This window comes from Dufourea novaeangliae, unplaced genomic scaffold, assembly GCF_001272555.1.
Source record: "Dufourea novaeangliae isolate 0120121106 unplaced genomic scaffold, ASM127255v1 scaffold8, whole genome shotgun sequence".
NCBI classification, from domain to species: domain Eukaryota; kingdom Metazoa; phylum Arthropoda; class Insecta; order Hymenoptera; family Halictidae; genus Dufourea; species Dufourea novaeangliae.
In genome coordinates this window covers 2092829-2113187 of record NW_015373923.1, presented here as the reverse complement: position 1 = coordinate 2113187, position 20359 = coordinate 2092829, and the positions used below count along the sequence as shown (strand labels likewise).

The following is a 20359-nucleotide window of genomic DNA, read 5'->3' as shown; positions in this document are numbered from 1 at the left end:
CTGCGTATCGCGCACTCGGTTTACGTATTGCATCGAGGGTGTTCCCGAGTATAATGGTTGTATGTTCAAAAAGCAAGTCGATCGATACATGTGGAAGTAGTCGTTGAACTTCAACCCCCTCGAACAACTTCCATAAAAATCAACTCCCAGTATCTTGAACAGCCTGTACATCATCGAATATATGGACCGTTTATTTTGAAAGTGGTGTAAATCCTTTTTTAAAAAAAAACGAGATATGACGTAATTTATGCTTAATTTAGTGTAAACTTTTTGTTTACAACTAGTTAGTATTTAATATATTAAAAAATGCCAAAGCTTTGTTAAAAACAACCTATATTTTTTTAATTGTCAGATCTGCTAACATTTAATTTTCTCGAAACAAAAGAAAATGGACTTGCACCACGTTCAAAATAAACGGTCCATATCACTAACCCATACGCTGTTACGAACGCACGATTATACTGAAGAACTCGTTATACAGTAAATCCTCGATGAGTGGTCGAAGACTCCTCGGCACTGACAAAAGGATAGGTCCCCAGGTGTAACGCTGAATTTTTAATCAGGTGTAGCATAACGATGGAGTTTGGAATTCTGAAGCCAATGGTATTTGTTTCAATCGCATATAACCATTAGTTTATGAAATATTTGATGTTCACTGGCGAGGATCCTTCGGACACTCATCGAGGATTTACTGTAGTGGTACCCACACTTTTTTTTTTTGTGAATATCTCGGAAACATTCCGTCGATTATACCTAAGGAAAAAGTTGTTTAGAATCATACCCCTGACAAAATATTTAAAAATCATTGAAATCATCCTACGTTGTTGTACCAAAAACTAGCCCTCTTTAGAGCTTCCATTCCCTCGTTTCAACCCCCCACAAACGAGTTTCAGGAGAATCAACCCCCAATATATTCCGAATACCCTATAGATCGTGGACTTTTTCGTGCCGTGGTACATACACACCGATCGTTGCGAATCCTGAGCGGGATACGCAAGTCCAGGCGAGCGTTAATATTTCTGTTCCACGCGTTCGATGACTCAATGACGGCCCCATGGTGGGGTGGACCACGGGGGGAGAATGATCGTCGTGGGGTTCGCAGAGAGGGCGAGAGAGTGGCTGGTCGCGGCGGGGGCCCACGTGTGCGATCCAGGATAAATCCACCACAATGTTCTCTTCGTACATACGTATACAGGGTGTCTCAGCTAACTTGATCATCTCGAACAATGACTCAACACTAGAACTACCGACGATAAACGCATATTTCGATCGGTGGATAAACGTGAAAAACTTTTGAAAATTTAAAAATTTTAAAATTGACTGATTTCTTCACTTTCGTATCATAATAAAAGGTGCAGAAGATCTGAGAAAATGTATTGTCATAACATTTTAATGACCTATGTTTTTTTTTGTACCATATGGGGTATCAAATTTTGAGTAAAAATGTTGATCTTTATACACGACATTTTCCTCCCTCTACAGTAGAACAGTATCCAGTTTTTTTTACATTTTTAGGGGGTGGGGGAAAGTGCAAATGTAGTCTCGCGATAATTACCCGCATTTTGCGGCTCTAGAGGCGAGCAGTTATAGAAACGGGTAATTATCGAGTAGACAGTTATCGTGGAGTTTACTGCACACAGAATACGGACCCAAATCGAATCGAAATGTGGTTGACTCGGAGATAAAGAGGGGAAATCGAAGGTTTTAGTCGCGAGGAATTCCAGATCCACGGATTGATTTACCCGCGAGGAGCGGTGCCTGGAAGTGTTAAAAATGGAACGCTTTTGGACGGGAGAGTACCGTGGATGTCTTCTTTTTACAGAGTTCCCTTTGGTTTGCTTGGAGAAGACACATGGTTGTCGAGGATTATTTGCCGTCTTTATTCTATCGCGGGGCAACAGTAGGCTCGAGATATTCTTCAGGGACTTGCCAGGGGTTTTATTGGAGCGTACGTCTGCTGCGGGGAATATTAATAGCCGATGGATCGAGAATGATGAACAATGTTACTGGGGGCTGTATTAATACTCGTGTGTTCCGCGGAGATAAGTTTCAAGGCGACTTTGTAACCCTTGTACGGTGTTCAGCACTGTAATCACCAGGGTTGAGTGTATATGAAATTATATTATATTACAGTGGACGATGAAATAATTCGAGCCACCTGCGTAAATTGACGAAATCACGGCGTACACACAAATTTATATGTAAACAGGAAATATGATTAAAGAGAAGGGTTTGTTCATGTGTGTCGAATCGGATTTATTATTAATAATTATATATTGTCAAATGACCTTGTATCAGGGGTCGTTGGAATCGTTTAAACATCTGCTATTTTACCAGGAATAAAAGTATCAACCCGCCCGACATTGGGTAGGTACGTATAGGTACTCAGGATCGTGGTTCAGGCTCGTCAACGCGGAAAGGAATGTGATAGGTATTATTAGCAGTCTCCTATCGGTCAGGCGATTCTTAAAAAAAAAAAAAAAAAAAAAAAGACAACGAACCTTTGGCACAGCTTCCTATGGAACGGACCTCCTCCGAGTTATTTGCGGACTGCCCAAAGCGTCGTCAAGGGACCCCGTGGTCTGATCGTGACACCCGGTGTGCAATGACGCACTCGACCGAGTTTTCCGATTTTCACTTAGAGTTGTCCCGGCTGAAACTTGAAAAACACGATGATCCTAATTACTTAAGAGCCTTGTGAAATCTTGGATTTAAGGATGAATTAATAATTTTATAGCTGTCGAATTATTACTGAATTATCATTCAATTATCATTCAATTAATAGAAAACTGGTTGTTACTCTTGAGATTTTTATGTCGTCTTGGAAAAAGTGCCCGAATTACCGCAGTCCTGTGAGTCGAACAACTGTTCTACTTTTGTCCCTTCGTTTCTTAACATTTTCCTTAACATTTTGTCTCCTGCTGCAGTTGTTCGTACCGTACAGAAGTGTATCAGAGTGGATCAGATTCACGGTGTAATCCATAAATCGTCTAGCTTTACCTTGCCAGAGCTCTGGTAATGCAATAAAATGCGAAAGTGATAACGAGGCGGGTACGTCCAGTCGATGTTCTTAAACGTGTTCACGTGTACGGCTTCTTTCATATTACTAGACGGACCGCGAACAATCTTCTGTCCTCTGTATAAATCTTCTTAATCGTGGCTTACGAAGTAGCCTAGGACAAGATTCAAGATCAAATCGAATCGATTCCCTTCGGTGTTCTTGCAAGAGATCGTCGAATTTCAAAATCGTGAAAAAGAAGTATTATTCTCTGTCAATCCATTGACGTGCAGTTGTAACAAAAAAAAAAAAAAAAAAAAACACAGAATTACGTCATCAGCTGATCGACAATAAAAAAAATGTTCCGTTAAATGGAACCAACCACAAAGTAGCACCATTTTGCCCAGATAATCGAAGCTCCATCGAGTTTAATCGATCGTTCGAAAAAGCTTCATTGAGACAAACGACGTGTGTCAATTGGACAAACCGTTTCTCCAATTACAGTTCCTTCCTTCTTACGTTTAATTAACCAGAAGTAACATCGATCCGGACGTCTGCAGCGCGACGGAGTGAAAGCCACAGACGAGCGCTAATGCGATCGCTGTATTCGAATCAGCAATGAGACGAGAGGAACGCCTTACTAGCTTAGAACAATAGGGGAGGAAAGCCAGCCATTCGAGACTAAAAACGCCATATGTTAGATCGACCTGGGAACTTCCGAAAGCTACTCGAGACTATCTCGAGTGTCCGTGGAGCTTAATGCAAACGTGGTTGAAAGCATCGACCCAGATGGTCGTGATTTTCATGCGAAATTTGGACCCGGAGGTCACCGATCTTGACGTCTCTAACTAGATTTCCATATTGGCGGTAGCTGCTGATAGTACAAGTTACCGATCTCTTCGTAGAATTTTCCATTCGACTCCCATTTGTCCCTGGATGTTTCTTTCGACATTTATCCATTACAGAACTGGAAACAAAATTTCTCCCTGAACTACCATTAAGAGAAATCTCAAACACTTCTTCCTCCAGATGGTCCCGTTTGTAATCACTCGATAAATAGATCGATCTCTGACCTCGACCCGTCTGGACTTCCGTTTCGGCAGCGGCCACCGACGGGAATCCGTTCTGTCGATATCCCTCGATGCAATAGCGAACGGTTACGTTGAACCAGGCCGAGATCCGTCTTGTTGCCTTTTTTGGTCACGTCCTCGCACATCTCCGAACTTTCGTCCGCGACGGTTATGTAACAAGCCCCGCATCATTGCGCTCATGAGGATCCGCCGGATCGTTGACTCACCGGTCGTGTTGCTTTTCTTTCGACGTTGCGCGGATTGTGCTCAATTTCGTGAATTTTCGCTGGATTTCAGGCACAATTAACGATTGCAGCCCTAGATGCTCTCAGCTCCTTAATCCTTTTAGACCTGGTGGTCACATTTGTGTACATGAAGTTTCTTAAAATTTTTAGGGAAAGGGCCTCCTACCATTTAGTATTTGGAATTACTGAAATGTATGCCAAATTAACATTCGATTTAACATTTATTTCACTAGCTGGAATAAATTTACCAAGTGATGGAAGACTTTTCTTCTACGCAGCTTTTCCCCCTAGTGGTTTTTAGTAGGTCTAGTAAATTCAGAATTGAATAACAAATCCTTTTTTAAATGTGTTTGTAGAATATATTGTTTCACTCTTAAAAGGAAATTTAGGTCTGAAATGGTTAATCACGAGGACCACTTTTTTCGTCCCTTCTTTGCCATTTTCAGGGATTCCCAAATAAAACCTCGATCGATGAAAATGTTGGCAGAGATTGCAGTTGTAGGGGGAATTCTTAACAGATTCCAGGTATCACCAATTACGCCCCCAGGTGTTCAGTAACCTAATTGCATGCAATTAAGGTATTCGAAAGGCACCTTGGGGACCTCCTTTCGTCCCTTTACCATTCTCAGTGATTCCCAGCTCATTGTCCAAGTTCCTGTGTAAATGAAATGAATGGAAGATCCTAATCCTCCTAAATAAATGAACATCTTCGCGGGGTGGTCGAAAGGCGGGATCGTAAAATGGTTTTTAAAGCTAAATTTCCGACACCTAAAATATTAACGAGACATTCAATGCTGTCCAAGGATTTAGGAATGCATAATTATTTAATTTTTTGGCGCACACAGAATAATGTCTCGTTGATATTTTAAGTGTCGTAATTACGAATGCATACCTAATTATTTGATTCCTTGGAACATACAGAATAGTGTCTACATTACAATTTGAAATTCAATACAGTTGAATTTTTAACGAACGTATATTGACCTTATTTTCTGTCGAAACTTAAATTTCTATTCGATCCCAATCTTCATGCACATTAATCCATTTTGCATAAAAATCCGTGGACTAGTTAATATTTTCATTGTCGGAAGAACCCAGGCCCCAGGATATTCCAATTCTCCTTAGGGGCGGAAAAACCAAATTATTTTCCAACCCTCCTTCAGACCAGAAATCTTATTATTAAAACTCTAATTACACCAGTGGTGTATAACTGGAATTCCGAGACAGTCGTCGCGTGGCGGCGGAACTCCAGATTCGTGTACGGTCGTAGAACCTCGGGGGTTCAGAAGTTGGAACGTGACCAAGTTTTAAGTGGAGCTCGAATCCGCGTCACCGATCGAATTCGAACCAAATTAAACCGAAAAGAATCTCCGTTACCCACTGCAATGTCCTGTCTCTGATTCCCGTGTTAAAAAGCAAATTTTGACAAACTTTTCTAAAAATTTTGTTAATGCATATTCATAGCGCTTATCGTACTGTTAAAGTTTTGTTTGAAATATTTTTTTCTATTCCCTCTACATTGAGAGTTACACGCGAAAACGTGGGAGTGGCTATTTTAATTTTCAGGTTAGTTTTCACACCCTTAAAGGGCGTCTGGTCACGAATGAAACGTACTTTAGTTATTCTTGTCTTGAATCGACTCTATAAACCGACGAAGTTTCGTTCCAATCAGCGAGCCACCGTTCACGGTGTGCTCCCTTGGGAGGATACTACTGGGCGACTATTCCTCTTCGGTGATTCAACAGTCTTAAATATGTATCCGAGGCCGGGGTCTGCATCGCGGAATAGAAACGTGGGGCCTAGTCTGTGCGACGACGATCGAACGAATCGGACGAACGGCGAGGATTCCTCGTGTGCCTTCGAATTATATTCAGGTGAACAGTGCAGATGCGTGGAACTAATTGGGATTGAAATCAGTTAACAGTAGTCCATTCATTGTTCGATTAGATCGCGATAACCGGTTGTTATTACTGGATCATAAAGAGAGATCGATCTTTGTTCCATTTTCTGGGCGAGCCGGCCGAATCGCCAACGAAACGTGAACCACCGATTAGAAACTCATCTAAAAAGCCACGAACACCGCGATCGTTCGTGTTGATACGGATTTACATAGATCGATCTACGGAAGGAGCAGTTTAATAGAAATCGATATTTTATTGTCTGTACCAGTAAGTAAATCCACTGTATTTTCTAATTACGAGATTAATAGATTTACAATTTGAAGTACAGTGTGGATTATTATTGGCGCAGAAATTGTCGTAGGATCGTGGAAATGTTATAAATACGAGTTGAACGATTTAGATATTTGGGTTCCATAGAAACGAACACTGATCTCGTCAAGAAATAATAATGCAATTACTTCTTGGTACAGCTAATATATCACTGCGTCGATTAATCGAAGAAATTACATAATTAAATGTTACGTTAAAAACTTTACTGAATCATTCGATTGTTTTTTCCTACAAGTGAATCTCTTGGACTTCACAGTCTAGTTACGAATCACCTAGGAACAATTTGAATTCCAATTAGCCTGTCGAATGATCGAACCCGCTGTAATTAGACCCTTTACGTAATCAAATTTCACGTGATTAGCCTGTGTTCTGGAAGGGAAATAATCGCAAAAATTCCCGTTCAGTTTAGAAACGAGGAAGTTACGTGCTCGGAGGAACGAATCGAACGGCGATTATCGATTGTTCTTAACGCGAGGATCGTGTTCAGGTTGGTGGTGGAGGGAAAAAAGGGGTCGAAGTGTTCATCACACCGTGTGATAGTCCATTAGAGAAGCTGGGACGGAATAAAGGGATCACGCAACAGGGTCGGTCACGTTACCTGTTCCCTGTTTTCGCGTTCCACGCACCCGGCTATACCTTATTTGGTTTCGTCTTCGTGCGACTACCCGCACGAAATTGCATAAAAGGGCTTCCTCCGGGTGGCTAACGGCGCCGTAATGCGATTTAAAAGCGGCTCCTCTCGTTTGAAACACCCTATATTAATTACATCTAATTGATATGTACGTCGAAAGCGAGTGCATCGTGTGTGGTCGAAGATTTTTAGAAACCGTTAGTACTGATATTAGAACTGAGGACAGTGTTTTTGAATCACCCTGTAATCACATCTGATTGAGTTTTCTGAACTAGTGTGCGTATCCTGTAGTCGAAGATCTTAGAAATCGTTTCTACCGAGATCGAGGGTGAGGAAGGACACTGTTTTTTTAATCATCCTGTAGATGGTAGGGAGTTTGGATTGTACAGGTCTGGGTCAAGTGACGCTGCTTTCAAATCATCCTATATACAATTAGGAAAAACTTTGCCGTTGACTGCCTTTCTGGTTCTGTTACGATTCCATGTTTTCGTCTGCATTGCGGCGAAATCTTTCAGAATTCGATAAAACATCAGTCTGATGTTCTATACTGCGGTAGTATAATATCGTTGTACGTACCTATACATTTCCACGATGCAGTGAACTTACGTATAAATGCACAGTATTTATTTATTTCAGTATGTAATCCTTTTAGAGCAAAGGAGAATGATGTTAGGTTGGTACCTTCTTTAAATAATAGCTTCACAGCTGTGTTTCCCTCGGATCAATATTTACAACTGCGTGGACCGCCCCGTGTGTATCCAGCGTCAGCATTGTCTGTGCAGGGAGGTGCACGTGGCCTCATTAACGGCCGTTTCGTTTAGTCGGGGTAGAGACTTTACGGAACGTTCACAGCGTTCTATTCATCCCACTGTATATCCCGTTAATTGCATCCGAGCGCTGATCGACTCTTATTTTTTCTCTCCATCTTCGGAACGCTCTTTTTGTTGCCTCCCCCCTCCCCCCTCTTATTACACGTTGATTCGACGGTTGTCGATTTTGTGGTGGAAAAAATACTATACGTCATTTGCTGTCTGGTAACAATAGCAATCGAGTAAACGTACAGGATTATTATTATCGACTACATTAAAATTGTATGAATTGATTTCTAGACTTCTCGAATTTATATCTTGATTATTTTGAATCACCCTGTAAAGGTCGAAAGTGCCATTTATGGGTAATGATTATTCAGTAAACTTACCGGATCCGATCAACGACACTTAACTTGTAATTATCGACTTCTAGGTATCGTCTTCAACGTATCAACAATTTTGAATCACCCTGTACAGGATAAACGTATACCGTATATCCCAATAATAAATTCCAGTTCACAACGCTTAGACCATAACTACCTTAAAAAATCCCAAACAGCAGGATTCCACCAATTTTGAACCACCCTGTACATGATATTTATATATTTTATATATATATATATATATGTAATAATAATCAAGTGTACGAATCGAGACCCCAGTTCACAATTTTCTGGGTGTAACTATCAATATCTGCATTTCAATATTTGTCTAATTTTGAATCACCCTGTACAGGACAAGAGGGTCACGCGCAACGTCTCCAATCCCATCCCAACAATTATCCGCAAACAAGTGTCCTTTTCGTAATTCGAAGTTCCGTTTGCTCACCCCTCCCGAAATTTCCTTTCTCTCCTGTCCCCTCGGCGGTTCTTCCCCAGGATATTTAACACGAATAAATCGTGTTTCCGTGAGGAAGAAACTCTGCTAACGATTTCCAGTTGACCTCCATTACCATACCTTGCTCCGGTGAAAAAGCTGGGTCGACTGAATGGTCCTGTCACCCTTGACTCTCAAAAGAATTCTTGAATTAATGAAGAAAACACGACCGTGTATGTGTGTGTGTGTATTAGGCCTCTCACCTGGCCACTCGTCGAACTACCCCGAAATTTCGTACCCGACACTGACAGGTCCAACATCCCACGATAAGATAACGGCGATCGATCGACACCCGGAAGCTTATCGGAACACTTTTAAAAAGCGGATTTTGCAGCTGCAAGTACAGAATTGTTGCTAGTCTAATAAGTGTTCTCGAAGGAACGTTGAAGTTCGATTTCAAGGGGAACGTTTCAAGGAACTTTGACAGGTGAACAGGAACGCGTGTTCGAAGGTTTGTCGAGAGAAATTATCTTGCTGTCGATCTTTTATCTTCGATGAATCTGTGTTTCGCTTTGAAGGAGTGTCTGATCGAAGATTAGGGGAACTCCCGAATGGAAACGTTTTTATTCCGATAGGGGATTTATTGAACTTTATGTCGATTGGGTGTCGGTGCAATTGATAACGATACAACGAGGTGGTAAACACATGTGGAACATTAGTGTAATCTTTTGGGCTTGGTCCAGATAAGCTTCTTTGGTACGTGGGATGTCTTGGACATTTCCAAACTATTCAAAGCTGATCTGAATAAGTATGTTAACCTAAAACAGGGTGTGGCTTGTACAACTCTGATCAATATATCTAAGATCACTTGTCCCTATTGGCACGATACTCTTATGTGACTATCAGATCCAACCCGATTATACAGGGTGGTCCAATAAGAATTAGCACTTGAACATCTCCGTTGTTTTTGCCCTTGCAAAAAAACTTTATTAGTAAAAGTTGTTCTGTATAAAGGGGGCTATAATATGACAGTAACAATTTTTTTTTTCAGCTAGAGATGTTTGGATGATTTCAAGGTCACCTCCACTTTTTTAAATAGAATCATATATTTTTTATGCATTAGTTGATACAGCTCAAGGTACTCTATAAAAAAGTGTTAACCTATATACGTCGAAAAATGATTAGTACAGGAGATAGGTCATAGAATCCTAAAATCTGCACTCAGATGTGAATGTTCCTAGCTTCGAACTGCATATTGAAATGGATCACGGTTGTTTACCTCTGTGTCTATAATACAGACACGAGAATTGTGTATCCATTGTATAGAACTAGTGAATGTAGTATAAATGTAGGTAGAATTCCAGTTTCTTTCTAAAAATCAGCCGAATAATTTGCAGTCAGACGATCGCAATCTACCATTGCAAAATTCGAGTGGGCATTATGCTCAACTGGACAGATACAGAAAGACTCGTTTATGCACACTGGACACGTATCTTTTACAATCGGTACACGACAGATATAACTATCAGACATCTGACCGAGTACAATAGAACTCGTAGAACGATACACAATCGACTTCGTGACTCGACAGAATACAATGTTTTCTCCTAGGTCACATCGTTTTCCGGTTCACGAAAGACGTGGTCTCGTGTAGATCTATCCAGAAATCACGAACGATCTAACGGGTAGCTATTATTTACTATGACTTGCAAAGTGACAATACTTTTTTCTACGCTTGGAAAATAATGGTGTGTCTGACGAGTGGAAAAGTTTGTCATTCGACGGCGATTTAATACGTTCACCAGTGACTGTGACGTAATTAAAAAAAATGTCCAATGTCAAATAATACTATTTTCATTCGATTTTCATATGAATAATTATTGCTGTCCTTCGTTAAAAACTGTATATTACTTGATGAACTTTGAAATCATACATTCTTTTCTGTTAAATCGATTGTTCATCGATGATATGGAAATTACTAAATACTTCGAATTTCGAAACATTATATTTGATTTTTGTACAATTACGAATAACAATGATTCGACAAATATTGTTTCTTATTCTATATCTTTTCAGAGGTATTGATTCGCGGAATCGATAAATTGCCACGGATAATTGCTCGCGTCTAAGCTCGATCGGAGCTCGCCGATGATTTACGAGAGACAGAACGCGACTGTTCATCGATCGTAAAGCGTTCCTGTGGAGCGAACCGACGCGCACGGAATTTCTTTTTACAATATCGAAACTGACTGCTGACAGTCACGAAACTCTGACGCGATTCACCGACATCGCCGACTAGTACATTTTACATCCCTTCGATCTAGTCACGGGTTATGGATCCACCGGCGTTGTTTAACCGTTTAAGTGATTATGTCGTATACAGGGTGACTTATTTGAAGCGATACACAGAATTATCACCTAAACTGTGAAAAATTTTGTAACGATATTTAAATAATCCAACCTCTTAGCAATGTTTGAAGTAAAAGTTATCTCGTAGTAGGCAGTCAACGTGTTAAAGGATTAATAAATCCATGAATTCACAGTGGACAAACCACTAGCGGAGATCATTGATCTTTGTTATAATACTTTAATGAAATCTATTGTTCTTTAAAATGCTATCGTTGTGCCTCGTTGACGGGGCCGTAAATAAAACATGAGTGCGGCTTTTGGACATCCACTTTTGTCTTTGTCTCTGTGCATATTCATATAACCTCTGAAAAGAACTCGAAGGACGTTCGTGAAAAAAGAAAGAAAGTCATTCGTTCGATGGATTCTTTATTCGTAGACACTCGATGGATATTTTTCGTTTCTACGCGTGAGATCACAGTTCACGATTAGTGTTAATATTACAGGAACAGTCGATCTTATGATTAATAAACCGCGCGGATGTTTGTGCATTCATAGCCCATATGTAATTGTTTACAATTCAGTATACAAAAACATTCAACCCTTCGCTGTCACACCTCCTTTTTGAAACACGATTGTCACACTGAATCAATTTGACTCAAGCCAATATTCAATCAGCTGTTGTTTAAAAACTATTTATTAAATTAAATCGCAAAGAAGTCTGTGATGCAGTCTGAACATTGTGGATTATATTTTTATGGTTGAAAATGATCACTTTTAAACAAATTCTCGGTCAATTTAACGCAGTATGACAATTGTTTGATGGCATTTTTTTGCGATAAAACGAACAAGAAATATCTATACACATTTGCATAAACGTCCGCCGTCTGATATGCTTAATCGACGAAATACTGTTTCGCGTTAGTGGATCAAGAATTAGTAGACTTACGTTGATGTTAAAACAATTCGTCTAAATAAATAGGTCGTATATTTTATAAATAATAAAAGTATGTACGTAGAGTGTGCAATAAATACTGGCCGAGGCAAAGCTCCTGGAATAATTCCTACCCCTTATAAAGGGTGAGTCAATAAGAGCTATTACCTAAAAATAATTCGTTACCTATTCTACAAAAAAAAAAAAAAAAAAACATTTTATACTCCAGGAAAGTATAAGGTACCAAAAACAAGTCATATTGCAGCCATTGGATGAGTCATTTCAAATGCAACACATTCCACTTAAAAAGTTATTTCTGCTATAATCAGTAGAGTTATTTTAGACAATACAGTGGACTCTAACTATATTGCCACACGAGACATTTCCCTTTCACACGTACTTTCGAGCACACAAATTCGCTCTCAATCCGATCCAATTTTTGAAGGGGGCTCTGAACTCATTGCCATTACTCCCCTACAGCCCCGACCATGGCAATATACTTAGAGTCCACTGTAGTTCCCATCGACTCGTCCTGTACCACTCACGCGGCACGAATGAAGAAGTATACCCACTAAGTCCATCCATTGTTCTATTTAACTCTGATTTCAGTCTTTCCCCCCTTCGGTCCGATCCTCACGAATGACCCATCGAACGAACGAACCACCGATCCAGGGTTCACGAACCATCGTCTAGCGAGTTCCTCGTCGCAGTGCAGCCTGGTAACGATTTTCACCTGTTTCTTCACCACCACAACTGTCCCCTCTCTCTTCGAGTTCAAGATATTATCCTTTTCCTCGACGGTCTTCGAGGCTCCCTTCTTCACGGAATTTATCGTGTCTTCGTTCTTAACGATTTTTTCCATTGGAACGCATTTTTTGGACGTTCTCTTTCCTCTCGATTTCTGTTCACCGTCCACCGATATTTTGCCACCGTCGCCGACGTACTTCACATTGTTCCCGGACGATAACGCGCCCAACAATACACGACCACCGTCGCCCGTGTACTCGACGTTCCCGAGATTAAGATCGATCCTCAAGCGGCACCCGTCTCCGATCACACGAACGCACCCCGAATTTTTACCCATGGTCACGGTGCATCCGTCGCCGACGATCTCCAGGACACGTTCGTTCGACGCGATCCTCAGGGACAGACCATCCCCTCGGATCTTTTCGATATTTCTCTCGATCGCAGGCATGCCTTTTCTCGATTTTTTTTTTACGACAAATTGGAGAAAAAAAAAAAATGAAAAATTTCAATGTCCTCGTCTCTGTCGTCAGTATGCTTGATCTTCCATTGAATCTTTCCACATAGATCGTAGTTTCTTCCAGTAACAGAGAAACACAGGAAATGGCTAGTTCAAATCGACTATTCTAGACCAACGAAACACTGTTCTCCATTTATCCTCCAGTTCACCGAAGACTCGCTTAATTAGTCCAAACAATTAAGCTTCACACCACCCACATTTTATCATAATACTCGATCCCTCGTTAACTCGATTCTCCACAAAATCTCCCTCGAATTCACGAGTCTTTTCAATTCACCAATAAACTCTCAACGAACAATACACGTCAATTAAATACAATCGTCGAAAGAAAGATCTCGGACTCGGGTAGAAAATCCTGGGATTTCGTTGTATGTATCCTCTGTCCGATCCTCGATCCCAGGGTTTCTTAATTCACTTTCATCCGGACACGATCCTCAATTTTTCACCTTTCTGTCGTTCGGAGGATACAACTTATACTTTACTTTTTTTTTTTTTAAATTAAATTTACTAATTATATTTTACTAATTAAATACTCTTGTTTCCGTGTCAATTCACGAAGGGTTGTTCGTCCTGCGAGCGTCCAGCCCGCACAACGACGGGAACGACGTCGCGGCGCCGTAGTAATAATGGCGGAGTGGCCTCTGAGCAGACGAGCCGTGGCTGGCCAATCGGTCATCGCCGCCATTCGGGAGTTCCCCGCGTGAAGGAGACCTCAGGCCGCCACGTGCCACACTTTGCAATGTTACTCGATCTCACAACTCCGACTGTGCTGTGTGTACGTTTCCGATTATCACGGTCAGGGGAACCGACTATCCAATGGCCATGACTGTTATACTCGCGATTTTCTTTTCACAGAGTGGGGGGTAGCCTTAACGGGAGTTCCCCTGACCTTGTCGATTGTCCCCCCTTTTTTGATGCACATATTTGGATCGGCCAGTCGTGTTGATGCTTGAAGAATTACGGGGAATGGATTGACAAACAGCGAGTTTCGTGACGATTCTTAGCTAATGATTTATTGGTTCGATACAGATACATAGCTTTGTGGTTTATTCGAATGTTGATCAGTAGATACTGTTCAGATCGGTTTCATGGAAAGGAATTAGATGTTTATGTTAGCATTGTGACTGTTTGTAAAGGAAATTCTGTTATTTCAGCTCGTGGAATTTTATTATTAATGGATTGCTTATGTTGAAAGTGTTGGAAGTACATTTTCACTTTTGTTTTGAGATAATACAGTGTCTGCGTTTCCATTGAGTGAAGAATCATAGCAAGGTCTTACTTAGTTTGACTACGTCACTGTGTTTAAGTAGATTTAAATTCATTATATAAATTAGTGCGACATTTGCTCGACAATTTCTTACACGGACCATTAAAATTACGTCACTGGATGCGGACCGCTGATCCAGGCGATACGTAACGAAGTCCCCAATTGATTCTTGCCGCCTGGCCTCGCTAAGAACTTCCCATAAAAACGGCAAGAATCATTCCACCGTTGCGTGAATAACCACGCGTACACACATATGGACTTTCTCGGTTGTTTATCAGCTAGAGACACGGAGGTGATTGATCGCGGCGGTGGGGATAATTGTTCAATGACAGCGTGTCGGAGAGCAGGCACTCGAATCGCGTCGTACGCGATTCAGACGCGCGTGAAAGGGGAACACCGGGCTTGGATGACGCGACGGTTACTCGTCAATTGCTATTGAAACACGTAATGGCTCGCGAAAAGGGGAAGGGGATCGCGCGAAACATGCGACAGGTTGAGCCGCGAACGATTACGAGGTGGGGGACGGAAGCGGAGACCGATTTAACGCATTAGAACCCCCATGTATTCGCAATAGATTATTTTTCAATGAATTTACATCATCCAATTACATTTTGTTCTATGTTTAAATTCCGATTTAATTTCCGAAAGTTCTTTTCACTTTCAACGTGGATTCCCGCGAAAGTGTTCGCATAAAACAGTTTCACGTATCCGTGTTGTGTTGTGCTCGTGACAAATGACAAGTCACATTTAGGTGCGGATTACGCGACACCGGGAACACAGTCGGCTCGTAATCTTTGCACGTTGCAGACGCACGTGGATCCGTGAGTCATGGCCGCGAAATTCGAGAGGAATACATACGTGCGGAGGTACACGTGGCATGACATTAACGCTAGAACTACCAAACCAGTCAAAATGACTGGTCAATACACTCTCACAACGACGATTCAAATGTTATGACAATACATTTTCTCAAATCTTTTGCACTTTTTATTATGATACGAGAGCGAAGAAATTAGTTAATTTCTAAATTTCTAAATTTTCAAAAGTTTTCCACGTTTATCCAGCGGTCGAAGCAAATATGCGTTTTAATCCTCATTACTACACTCTTGAAGACAAAAAAATATTTATTGTTTAAATTTTGCATTTAAAGTTTTTCTTTCGAGCGTGTGTATTTTGTTCTAATAAACAATCTCTATGAACTCTATTTAATTATCTAGTCTTTCGAATTTGACACGTACCACCTTAAGGGATTACCCAGGGGGCCTAAAAGGAGAGTGATGTTTGGGGAATTTGTTCCTCGAAAATGTATTCATCGTATTTGAAATAGTATGTTTTAGAGAGTATCCTATAATTTTATTTCACGATTAAGCTTCACATCGTGTTCGTCCCGAAAACCGATTAGTCCCGGGTGTTTGATTTTCGCGAATCCTGGAAGGTAACGCCCGTAGCGGATATTATTCTCCCTCGTAATCGAATCTCACAAACGATTGCCTGTTCGTGTCACGGTCAAGATCCGGATTTTAATAGCTTCCCATCCGATCCTTTGCTGCCCCGGACATCGTTTCGTTTTACCTAATCGTGCAGAGGCCGTATTTCATCGTTCGCTCTGCAAACGAATCGACTACGTCCCCTCCCCTCCCGACCACTGCGTTGCATCATTTCCGGTCCCCGATTGTCGAGGGAAGGATCGATCGGAATTACGCGATCGAACTTTTCACACCGAAATCTGGGAATGTCTTTTTTTTTTTTTTGTCCATTGATTTAGCGACGTACGCCTATGGACAAAAAGGAAATTGGTGTTGCGTAACCGCGTTACTCTTCAGGGACCTGTACGGAATTCGAAATACGGGATGCACGAAGTGGAACAGCTTCCAGCGACGTTCACACTTCCGGTCTGTAAATTCGTTTAGCACGATCGATAGAGAGAACTATAAACTTGTGCAGCAGAATCGAACGGTGCTCAGAGAGACCATGTTTGAGTTAGTTTAGTTTAGTTTAGAACGTGGTCTCCCGGGAGAGGGGAATTTCGATCTTCCCCCCAAGGCCCAGCTGTGACTCTGCGTCGGTAGCTATCTCGTAGCCCCACAATTGGGACTACCGTGGTCGTTACCCGGGGATACTGTTTCCCCTGACTTTTCAACCGTCGTAACTTTTTTAGTCCCGGGCCACATGGAGGTGGGGAAATACTCGTCCAGGGGCGGAGAGTCGCTAGGATCGTCCCATCCCTACCTATTATATAATCTAAGGTTTTTTGATCCTTCGTCTCCTAAAGTGAATGTTTGAGTTAACCAATCGCTAGAAATAATTTTTTTTCCCGGGAAAACTGTTTGAGCGTGTTAAAGAGTTGAACCTTTTTCAAAAAAAAAAAAAAAAAAAAAAAGAGCAACAACAGTAAATAAAGGTCTTCAATTGCAGGATGGCACCGACGAAATGAACGTCAGTCCGAGCAACGAGCAAGCTACCCTCGAGATGGAGATCACGATGCCTCTCGAGGACAATAGCCTGAAAGTGTCACCTAACGTGGCCAGGCAGGACTCCGGTGTACCGGAGGATCTGGCGTCGCCGTTGGTCGACGCTGGGAAGGTGTTGAGCGACGAGGATCCGGACGGCACGATGAACAGCGACTGCAATATCACCGTGATCCACGTGACGGACTCGGAGACGAAAAAGACGGCCGAGCAGACGTTGTCGTGCGGGGACAGAAAGGATTACGCTGCCGAGGGAAAGGACAGCAAGGACGGCAGTGACAGCGGCGTGGAGGGTTGCGCCACCGAGGTTCCGAGGGTAAGAGGATCGATACCTCATCGGCTGCCTGGTCGGTTGTAAAAGGTGGCGGGTCGTTGCGCCGTTCAATTATTAAGAGACCAGGAGAATCTTCGAAACGATACGGTTGTAGGCAGGGACCAGTGGCTAGATAGAAGAATCGAGGGTGGATAAACCAGGGAATACAGTCTTGAACGGTTCTGTCCTATGGAGGATGGTGGCCAGGTTTGTTTCGACCCTGGTCTTCAGAAACACCTCGGCTAACTTCAGCTGAAAACAGATTGACAGGTGTTTAGACATATTTTCTGCCATCCATGAGTCAGTGTCGATCATCCAAATGTGGAAGATCTTTCAAGGTTGAATGCTTCTTCACTCAACCTGATTAGTAAATTTATTAAGTATCAGTAGACTTGTGGATTCTTCTGCAAAACGGTATTCTCTGAAGTAATCCATAAAGTCATGAACAAAGGTAGGAATTTCTTTTTCCCATACATATTTGGCTCAGAGAAATTGTCAGATCTGGTGAAAGTTTTCTCCTTTATTCTATTACAAAGACCCCTATAAGCATACAATCCGCAGTTTCCTAGTCAGTAATGACGTACTAAAGAATTGTGATTGAAATTGTTCCAGGTCCGTAGTAGGAATAGCTTGGACTACGCGAGCAGTTGCGGTGGCTTGGACGAAGCTTCCTGCGACTCGAGCCTGGTGAGCTGTTGCTCCGTCTACGAGGACCCCTGCGCCACCCTTCCCGACGACGTGAGACTGACCACCGGCGGTGAAGGCACCAGCGAGGGTGGCAGCGAGAGTTCCTCGATCGCGGGCAGTGTCTCGGCACGCGGGAACCGAACGAATACCAAGAGAACGGTGACCACGTCGAGCGTCAGTAAGAAGAAAACGAACGCGACCGAGGCACAGAAGAACGTACGGGCGAAGCCAACGCTGTTACCCACCAGTTATGCAGCGGGCACGTCCCGATCGAAGCCTAGAACAGCCACACCGAGGAGTATTCTTAGTAAAACGCAACCGGTGACCAGGGACAGGGCTAGGTCCAGAGAGAAATCGACGGTGAAAGAATGTACCACGGAGGGTACGCCTACAAGTAGCCGAGTGTCAACGACATTCCGCTCCGGGACGGTCTCGATGACCCCGCGAACGAGGACGAGACCAATTCCCGATTCACTGCCATCAGCTTTAACGACAGAGATCAATAAAGATCTAGCGCAGCGAGGCCGTGGTCCAAGCGGTAGTAGCTGTAGGTCCAGAGGTGGATCCAGCACGCGAGGCGCTCGCACACCTAGCTCCACTCCGTCCGAGGAGGTACGAAAACCTCTGGCCACACCTAGGGTACCCTATACAGGTCGCACAGAGGTCACCAGAGTCTCCAGGACCGATAAAATGACCATGAGCGCGGACAACAAAGCGTTGGACACGTATGCAACCCTGCCCAGAAGGAACAGGAACAAGCTGGGCATCCCCAAGACCAGCGAGAAGACCGACAAGATGGCCAGGAGCAGGTCGGGTAGCAGAGATGTCAGTCTGAGCAGGCAGACTGATAAGAAGATCATTGGGAAAGACTGCACTGTCCATAAGAGCCTGCCGCCGTATCCTAGGCACAAAGTCGCCGAGAAGACGCGTATTTATCACGAGACCAGTGTCCAGACTGGTCTAACTGGTCAGGACATAGAAAACGCTTTGTCGGGCGTGCCTAGTGCGGTCGCGGGACCGGAAGTGGTCGAAAGACTGCACGAAGGCTGTCAGACAGAGGGCACGTGGGAGGACATGCAGGCCATGCAAAACGATCTGAAGAGATTGAACGGGGAGACGACCAGTCAGAGGGAGGAGAACGAGAAACTGAGGGCCGAGATCGTCGAGGTGAAACGTTCGCTCGAGGAGGAACAGGCGGATCACGCGTTCGCCAGGCAGGAGCTGGATAGAAACGCGCAACGGGTACTCGCGATGCTTGGAACGCCTCAGTCAGAGCATGCGGGTATGTTTTTGGATGTCGTGTATTTAATTGTAAGAGTGGGTGTGATTGAGGTTTGATTTTAGAGGGCAGCGACAGTTTTCTGGAGCTCGAGTGTCACTTGCAGTCTTCCGGGCAAGTGGTCGCTAACCAACAGTTGGAAATAGCGGATCTTCAGTCTTTGTGTCGTATGCTAAGTAGGGTGAGTTGTCGAGGAACATATACCGCGGCTGAAATGATTCACGCTTTTGGTAAATCGTTGACTTTGTATATATGTTCGCGAAGGATCTGGAGAAGAGCCTCGCTGCCCAGAAAGCGTTGCTGCAACAGCAACAAGAACTGGAGGCGGAGTCCGCCGAAATGCAAGACTTCCTTCAAGAAGAGAAAGCATCTCTGGCGGAATCACTGAAAGAGGCAGAGACTGAGGTATTTTTTTCTTTCACCAATACTGAAGCTTTGTTTATAAACGCCGATATATCCACGTCGTTTTTTTGATTCCCAGCTTTCCAAGAAGGAAGAGTTGCTGGTGACACGTGAACTGGAACTGGAAAGGCAAACCGACGAATGCAAGCATTTAGTGAGAATTAGCGAGCAACGAAGGTACGGGTGTTCCGTAGAGGAAACGTTTATCTTCGGTGTATTTGTCTGAACCGAGATTTTCTTCTGTTTATTCGTAGACAAGAAAATTTATCCATGAATATGAAGCTAAACGCTGTCGAACGACGAAGCAGGGAACTCCTACTTACGCAAGGAGCCGCCGTTTCAGGTGCTGCGGTAGCGCTTTCCGGTCTAGGAACTAGGCTAGAGGGTTTGGTAGACCAGTTGATAACTTCCTACAATATCTCTGTAAAAGATCTCGAGGTGAATACATAACGAGCCTCTTTATAGGACTATTATTGTTTTCTGTAGCGGAAAGTTATAAAGTATTTTCTTGTGCAGGATGTGATATATCACAATGAAGCGTACAGCAGGAGCAACAGCAGCATTGAGTCCAGCCCTGTTAGCTCTAAGCATAGTCTGAA

General features: G+C 42.8%; 2 protein-coding genes across 2 annotated transcripts in view; one reads left to right on the top strand and one right to left on the bottom strand.

Moving 5' to 3' along the window:
• The window catches only part of LOC107194686, a 32555-nt gene that overhangs the window by 10566 nt on the left and 1630 nt on the right, over positions 1-20359 (top strand). The window contains 8 exon segments of the mRNA XM_015584346.1: positions 17027-17395; positions 18005-19361; positions 19424-19539; positions 19623-19763; positions 19840-19937; positions 20015-20198; positions 20277-20356; positions 20358-20359. The exon segment at positions 20358-20359 is cut by the window's right edge and continues 123 nt beyond it. Of these exon segments, the coding sequence (XP_015439832.1) occupies positions 17042-17395; positions 18005-19361; positions 19424-19539; positions 19623-19763; positions 19840-19937; positions 20015-20198; positions 20277-20356; positions 20358-20359 (2332 nt within the window). The 5' untranslated portion in view covers positions 17027-17041.
• On the bottom strand, positions 12670-13275 carry LOC107194547. The gene has a single exon (XM_015584188.1). The coding sequence runs from the start codon at positions 13273-13275 to the stop codon at positions 12670-12672; it is 606 nt and encodes a 201-aa protein (XP_015439674.1).

Coding starts and splice junctions, on each gene's coding strand:
- LOC107194547 (XM_015584188.1), bottom strand. CDS start 13,275: ATGCCTGCGATCGAGAGAAATATCGAAAAGATCCGAGGGGATGGTCTG.